Raw genomic sequence first — 8,370 nt, 5'->3', positions numbered from 1 at the left:
CAGACTGTGAAAGGGCTCTTGGACAAGAGAAAACTATCTTACCCTTGATGATGCAGCTCCCAATACTGAAGCCAATTTCCAGGACTGTGATACAGCACACCAAACAAACTACACTTCATGCAATTTCCCAAGAATCAAAGGCAGTAGGCCTAACGAAGGACACAGGCATTAAAAGGCACTCAGGAAACTCCATTCTAAGTTATTTTCCATCAGTAGCCACAAGGGGACAATGCTTCAGATTCTGGGCATTAACCAAACAAACATGCAGAGGTGAGCCCAGATGCAGAGTCCAGGACTAAACTCTGAAATATTCCATTTAACACTCTTCCCTCTAACACAGTGATATGGGTTTCAGATGACCCATACAGCCTTTGCAAATAAGTACACAAAGTCAAATGTCAGGACAGCACATCAGAGAAATAAAGGAGAATACAGGAAAAGCAAGCTATGAAGTACAGAGAAGGCAGCATGAACAGAGCAAATGCTTTACTCACTAAATCAAGATTGAACTGAAAGAATTATCAGAATAGTCTCTGAGCTTAAATTTTCATATTCCCCCATAGTTCAGCGTAAGGGATTGTGAGAAAGGGATTAAACTTCTATTAGAATTAGCCTGATTGATAGATTAAGATGAGATGAAGGAAACTGACTTGTAACTTTAAGCTGCTTCTTCACCATGAACTGCTCTGGTTCCTAAAACACACAACTTCTAACAAAGACAGAAAATACTCAGCACCACAGTAGCTGAACTGTTTGAAAAAAAAATTTAATTGGACAAATGTCTTCATGACACAGGTAAATTGTACATCACAGATAACATGAACTGAATTAGTCTTTTCGTAACTGAACAGTTTCCTCTTTAATTCCATCTTTTGTGACAATGCAAATCTTCAGTGCATCCCCAGTGTACACATCTCTCTCAGCAGCAGAAATGAAGACATCCTTTACCAGCTGCAAAGCCTTTTCCAGGGTTAGAGGTACATGCTCCACATTTTGCATGTTCTTGAAGCCAATCTAAAAGAGATGAAAATGTATTTTATCCATCTATGAAAATTGTTTCAGTCTCTGCACTAGAATAAACAGATTTAGATTAATTAAAAAGAAGAAAGGGCCCATCTATTTTAAAAACCCCAAAGCTGAAAAAGTATTCCTCCACACAGTTTACAGTTGAGACCTTTACCAATACCAATACTCTTAGAAAATTACCTAGAAGCAGATTCAATACACAGCCAGCATAGCTCCTCCTGCTCATTCAGCATGTACAAGATCACAATGAATATTTGGATCTGATCTAATTATTCATAAATTCTCACAAGTTTGGCAGTACCAGAACTGCACGAGTCTTTTTTCCTCTGGTCACTTGTAGTTAGGAACATTTCTTAAAAGCAAATATTCCCTGAGATACCTAGACTTCAAAACTAAGTCTGTATTGGAGCTTATCTGGTCCTTCCAAACAGCGTTAAGTTAGCTTATAAATATAAGTGTCAACTTAAGCATCAGAACAGATACAGGAGAAGAGTCCCATGTTTTGCCTGAAACCCATAAGCAATAAAAAATTACTTATGACAACTTCATTTTGCAGAATATATTTCCTTCAGTTAATAAAGTTTAAAAAAAGGAAACATTCTATTCCTTTCGCATCTGGTAAGAGTCAAGAACATTTACTACTTTTCTGAGCACAAAAGTTGTGTTGGCATCAGGTTCAAGTGACTAAATACCAACACCAATGTAAAAAAATTAAAATTAGTAAAACATGCTTTGGTATTTCTCCCATTTAATTATTAACAGCTTCAACTAAATATGAAAATATTCTTCAAGTATTTCAGACAGATTTAGCTGAATAAGTTTCCAGCAGTTTATGTAAAAACACTCTTACTAAAAAATGGTATCTGAGTTGTACAAAACTGAAGACTTAAACAAGGGTATGTTAAATGATAAAATGTATGTATCAATTCTATCTTCTTAATGTGGCATTATTTCATACTAAGTAACAAGCATATTTATGTTATCAGAAAAGAAAAAACTCCCAAAACCCAGAACAAAACCCCTCCAAACACCTTCTAGGACAAACATAACTCCCAATTAAAACATTTCTGTCTTTTAAACAGGCATTGCAAATACAAATAATGCATTAAAAAGCTGAACAGACCCCAAAGCAAAACTTTGATTTCTCCTGAGAAAGTAAAGCCACATAATTTATAAATGTGTGGATTACCAGGTCCTACCTGGGTAATATATTAATATATTTAAAACTTCTCTCAAAAGTAATATTCTCCAGAAATAAAGCTACATTAATTTGAATGTCACAAATTTTTACTGAGATAAAGAAAAAAACAAACCAAAACAAAAGCCAACAAGCTATTTTACCTGATTATCCAGCAAAGGCTGCAACATTGCACTTGCTGATCCACCTGCTTTGAAAGTATCTCTCTCATAGGAGCCCACTGGATCAAAGCTATAAACTGCTCCCTTCCCTGAAAAAAAAAAAAAAGTTAGAATGTAATTCATAAAGCTGCCCAATACTGACAAGCATCTTCAACAGAACCAGCTCTCTGGATAAGCACCATCTGGGACACTGCAGATCCCAGTAAACCTTTACCAAACAACAGAATATGTTCAGATGATGCTTTTTACAGAAGACTCACTATGGCTGCAGCCTGGTACAATATCCAAAGTTATTTTCTTTATTTAAGCCACAGCCATGCTTCAACAGATATTTCCTACACTACTTACCACAGAAAAAGTGCTGATGCAGAGTAATCAAAGCAGAAAAATGAGCTAGAGTGTAGTGCTGCACAAAGAGCCCCAGGGGTTCCACAGCTAACACAAACAAGCAGCTCAGACATCGATCCTGAATGTTTCTTGAATTACCTCCAGAAAGCAGGCCTGGATGCCTCTGCATTGAACTCCCAGAACCAGGGATGATGCTCTGGTCTCTTGCACACTTACCTCTGGAGCCAGACCAGGCAGTGCAAAGTTTACTGGCTCGCACCAACATCAGAGGTACAGACACACTGCAGCTCTGAAGCATCAGGGCTTGATAAGGACATGCCAGTCAGAATGCAGCAGCTGGCCAAGCCCAGCCTTTCTGTTCAGACAGGCTGCACCCAATTCAATGAACTGGCCAGCACCCTTGGCAGCAGAGCACAGGAGCTGAACAGCCCTGAGAAAGCCAGCCAAATTAACAATCAATCTTGCTGGACCCTAATTTAGTCCATGCAAGCAAACCTGCACACTGATTCTTATCAGCTGCTACAGCACCCTTATAATCCAAGATTTACCATTACGCAAGGCAGACTAATCCCCTGCCAGATCCCACAAATCATAGACAATCTTAGCAAGACTGGGAAAAGAAGTACAAGTTACTGGTAAAAACAAACTGCAGGGAATGGCTAAAATTATCCAAACAAGACCACCTCTGAGCTCCTTCTCAAAGCCAGACAACACAGTATTTCAGCTACTCAACCAAATCACAGCAACCCAGTAAGTTCTGGAAGGGCTGTATATTAAACTACAGCTTCTGTGTAGAAGTCATGATTTTCATTAGAAGTTAGTTAACATTTTGAAATAACTTTGCAGAAACCTGTCTCTGGAGTAAGTCTTCATATCACATAGTCTTTACCACACTCACAGGTATGAGTGAAACATATACAATTTTACTGGTGACATCTACTTTAAAGGTGCAATTTAAAAATCCAGCAAAACAGTTGTAAGATTTTCCAGTCTAAAGTATGAATTATTTCACTTAGGAGATTTTATTTGTAATCAAATAATTATAACATAGCTTTTAGACTTTCAGACCTCCAGAAATGAAAAATCAAGTAAATAACAAAAACTGGGAAACAAGCCAGATACAAATATGTATTCAATCTGTGTAAGTACCATAATGCCTAAAGGCAGGTGTTAGGAATAGGAACACAAACTTTGTTATTCAATCAGTACTCCTGAGATGTAAAGGAATAACTATCCACCCAGGGAAATGCAGCCTCTCTTTTTTCTTTTTCTGTTTGAAGTCTTACCTTCTTCATCAAGTCCACCAATTATATTGTAAACGTAGTAGGGAAAGAAACGTCGAGAGTACAGGATGGTAGACAGCATCGCTGCAATAGCGCCTGTAGTCATGGTCTTGTTGTTGGAATGCTTGTACATCTGCAAGTGGTACAGCACATCCAAGAAGGAAGTCAAACACTAAAGCTCACATTCAACCAGAATTACATTTTCTGTAACCTCACTACAGAAGAATCTGATGCTAAGCAAAATTATTAACCAGCACAATTACTGAAAACACACTGGTCTAAAAGGTAAAACCTCTTTACAAGCCAAAGATTAACACATCTTCAAATTTTTGTAATTAATACATGTTGCCTCATTTACAATATCCTTTCCAGCTCGTCCAGTCTATAAATTTATGGTGCCACATTTAATAAGAACACAGCACCAATTTTCCCTGCCAATCTTTCACTAGCAACACAGTTATGATACAAACACTTGGAAAAAACCAGCAGAAGTTGTAATTAAAACGTATCATATTATTGGTCTCAAGTATAATATTAAGAATTTCTAAATACAGTAAGATTCGTAGTTACCTTTAATCTGGCTTCAATAATTTTAGTAAGGGTAAGGCAGTCTCCATGGAAACCAGTGCATCCAATGACAGTTTGTTCTGTTCTGAAAAATGTAACATTTTGTTACAATTTTAGACTTAGCATCAACTACAGCAATTTCTTACACAGTAGGTTATTATGAAAACACCAAACGTATTTTCAGTTTTTCTAGTGCTGTCAAAAACAGTTGTCTAAAACGTAGTAACAGATCTGTGGTGTACAAAAGGCACCTGCAACCTACATCTCCAAGAGGACTCAATAATTAAACGCAGGACCACGCAGATGTCTTTCTTCAACCCACCTCCTTCTTCAGCTGTCAGTAAGACTGACAAAAATAAATTCTCCATTTCTTCATGCACCCCAAATCCAGCTGTAGCAATTCAGTCTTACTAGAAGATCTGTTATAAGCTTGTACAATGGTTATGTGACATTTATGGTTTTGGTGGCTTTTGTCAGCACAAGCAGAAGTTATTTGGCTGCAGATGCACTACAGAAGCTTAGCTCTCTGCTCAGTTTTGAAATGTTTTATGAGCACTAACCACGAGAACACACACTTGAAATTTTAATTCCAGGAAACAGAAAAGAGTATAGAAACATTAATACACACTAAACAACCCAAAGCAGTCATTCAGAAAACATCTTAAAATCTTCTCTCAGCCCTCCACTAGACTTACACAAAGCCACTGTGTACAGTTATGTATACTGTATCAGACTAATCTCCATCTGGACAGTAGCAGAGAGTCAAACATAGAGCAGTAACAAGTTAGCCAAGAGAAACCAAGTTATTTTGATTTCATGTCATCAATTTAGAAAAAGAAACAATAACCCAGACCAAAAAAAAAGTTTACATAGTTGATGACAGCCTACAAGGCAAGCACTTGCTGCAGTAAAATGAACAGAAATAACATGTAGCTGTAAACCAAGGAGATGCTACCCAGCTGAGTCAAACTAAGCGTAAAATGATCAAAGAAAGTTCAATTATGGAACTACTGATAGGTTTGCCTCCCCTAAAACAAACACCTCTCTAAAGTGCCAGGTAATGAACTAGAGAGATCAGTACAACTGGCAGCAGTGGACACACTTGCAGACCATCACCCGATGCAGAATGAGTTATCATAGGGATAAGTTTTGCTACAGTCAAGTTAAAAATTCTTCTGATTATCCAGCCAAAAAACTCCACATTAAGGTTTTTATCATGCTAAAAATGTTCTGCTCTCGCTTGACTTCAGGAGCACGAAACAAGAAATCTGGCTATATTTACAACATCACATCACATCTTGCGTTACAGCAAAGGTCACCACGACTCCAAAATCTACTTTGTTACTGTGCTTTTTCTTCTAAGAATTCTGCTTAAAGCAGGAGCCAGGTGACATGGTCAGCAATACAAAAGATTTTTCATCTTTTTCAATCCTTGCAGATCTGGACTTACAGCTTGTAGCATTTTGGACTGTCCCGGGAGTGAATTGAATAGCCTTCACTCAGACGTGTGTCAGAGGCAACGATGCAAAAGTCTTCTCCAGCAATCGCCAGCACAGTCCTTAAAAAAAGAGTATTGATAAATCACGACCTGCAGCACAAGCATCTTCTTAGGCAACACAGAAACAAACTAGATAGTAATTCTACACCCAGACTCAAGTTTTGTAAAGTATCTTATATTCCTTGCTATGTTTCCCACTATGCATATCCCTACTCAACACCAAAGGAAGAAGACTCTAGCCAGACTGAAGAAAATACATGTGGCCCTCTACTCTGATTTAAACTGTATGGAAACTTGGTAAAACAGAGACTCTCCATCAGGCAAGAACCAGACCCAACGGATGAGGTATTTTATACGCCTGATAATAACTCATCCTCCTAAAACAAACAAAGTATTGAGCAACAGTATCACTACACTTAAATAAACGCCAGTTTTAAAATTTGGTGTTATTACTTCCTAACAACTAGTTTTGTGATCACCACAGGTGTATTACCATTAAGTAACAAAGAGATGCCCTTTAAAAAGCAGTAGTCATCCTAAGTTAAAAAAAAAAAACTTACCTGGCCAGATCATACCATCAACTCAGGTGTGTAAAACATCACCTGCCTTTAACAACTACAGCAAGGCAGCATTCAACCCGGTAACACATTTATTAGCGACATGGTAAAAAGCAAAGGCCATAAACTAAAACACAGGAAGTTCATCCCCAACATGAGGAAGAACTTAACGTTGAGGGTGGCAGAGCACTGCAACAGGCTGCCCAGGGAAGTCGTGGAGTCTCCCTCTCTGAAGACATTGAAAACCCACCTGGAAACGTTCTGGAGTCACCTGCTCGCGGTGACCCTGCATTAGCCTTAGAGCAGGGGGCTTGGACTGGATTATCTCCTAGCCAAGCCAGCCCTAACAACTCTGTCATTCTGTAACAGGACCATTACTTGGGTTTCCTAAGCCACTATAAAGAAACTACCCCGCGGGGAACAAAAGATGCGTATTTTTAGATCAGTCAAAGTTCAGGGAGCCCGAGTGTTCCAAAAGCCACACGGACAGGCAAGAACACCCTGAAAGGCTGCAAGGCCTCAAGGCAAGCCCAAGCCCAGCTCCTCCTTGTGCTGCCTTGTGCTCTCTCCCTACAAAGAGGAGACCGTGAGGGGATATAAACCCGAGGAGAAGCAGGAATAAGGCGAGGCAGCCCCAGCCCCGGCGCCGCTTTCCCCTGGGCCCCATACACCGGGCCGAGGGTGCCCCGTCCCGCCCGCTGCCTGCCGGGCCGCTCACCCTCCGTTGAAGGTGTACGGCGAGAAGCGGTAGTGCTGCACGGGCGCCTCCAGCCCGCAGCCCGCCTCGGGCCGGGAGGGCCCGCATCCCGCGGTGGACAGCATCGCGGCCTCCCGATCGCTGCTGTCTCACGGCGAAATGGCGGCACCGGAGGCGGAAGCGGAGCCGCTCTGGAGGGCGGCACCGCCGTCTCTTGGCTGCTCTGCCGGGCGGCGAGCGCCGGGGCCTGGCCGGAGGGCGGCAGGGCCGCTGCGGCGCGAACCCGCCCCGGCCCGCCTGCGGCAAGGTGTGTGCCTGGGCCCCGGGCAGCGCTTGGGCGAGAGCCGGTGCCGGCGCCGCCCTGTCGCCGGCGTGCCCGCTCGTGGTGAGGCCATAACACACCGCTCGTGGTGAGGCCATAACACACCGCTCGCCTTTGGGCGGGTGGGCAGCAGCGCGGCTCCTCTTCTGTGGGGGAGAGCGCCTTTGGAACCGCCGCGAAGAGCAAGAGTCGGGAATCATAGAATCATCGGGTGGTTGGTGTGGGAAGGGACCTTAAAGATCATCTAGTCCTGTCACGGGCAGGGACACCTTTTACTAGACCAAGCCACTCAGAGCTCCGTCCTGCATTGAAAACTTCCAGGGATGGGGCACCCACAATTTCCCAGGGCAACCTGTGCCAGTACTGCACCACCCTCGCAACGAAAACTTCCTCCTAATATCTAATCTAAACCATCTCTCTTTCAGTTTGAGGCCATACCCCCTTGTCCTGTCACTACACGCTCTTGTGAAAAGTCCCTCTCCACCTTTCTAGTAGGTCACCCTCAAGCCTTCTCTTATCCAGGCTGAATAATCAAAATTATCTCAGCCTTTCCTTGTGCTTCATCCCTCTAAGCATCTTGGTGGCCCTCCTCTGCACTTGCTCCAACAGGTCCAGGTCTTCCTTGAGCTGGACACAGTACTCCAGACAGGGTATCACCAGGTCCTGAGGTGGGCCATGGGGTGTGGTGCCAGGCCCCATGGCACAAGTGGAAG

General features: G+C 42.1%; 1 protein-coding gene across 1 annotated transcript; it reads right to left on the bottom strand.

Moving 5' to 3' along the window:
• Positions 1-745: 745 nt before the first annotated feature.
• On the bottom strand, positions 746-7,519 carry PSMB1 (proteasome 20S subunit beta 1). Its single transcript, XM_064413911.1, has 6 exons — positions 7,357-7,519; positions 6,034-6,141; positions 4,587-4,668; positions 4,020-4,149; positions 2,368-2,474; positions 746-1,014 (listed from the first exon to the last, which is right to left on the bottom strand). The coding sequence occupies exons 1-6, from the start codon at positions 7,458-7,460 to the stop codon at positions 829-831; spliced, it is 717 nt and encodes a 238-aa protein (XP_064269981.1). The 5' UTR covers positions 7,461-7,519; the 3' UTR covers positions 746-828.
• Positions 7,520-8,370: the final 851 nt, after the last annotated feature.

The sequence above is a fragment of the Passer domesticus genome, chromosome 3, assembly GCF_036417665.1.
Source record: "Passer domesticus isolate bPasDom1 chromosome 3, bPasDom1.hap1, whole genome shotgun sequence".
Taxonomy (NCBI): domain Eukaryota; kingdom Metazoa; phylum Chordata; class Aves; order Passeriformes; family Passeridae; genus Passer; species Passer domesticus.
Note: the sequence above shows the minus strand (reverse complement) of the source record. Positions and strands in the feature narration are given on the sequence as shown.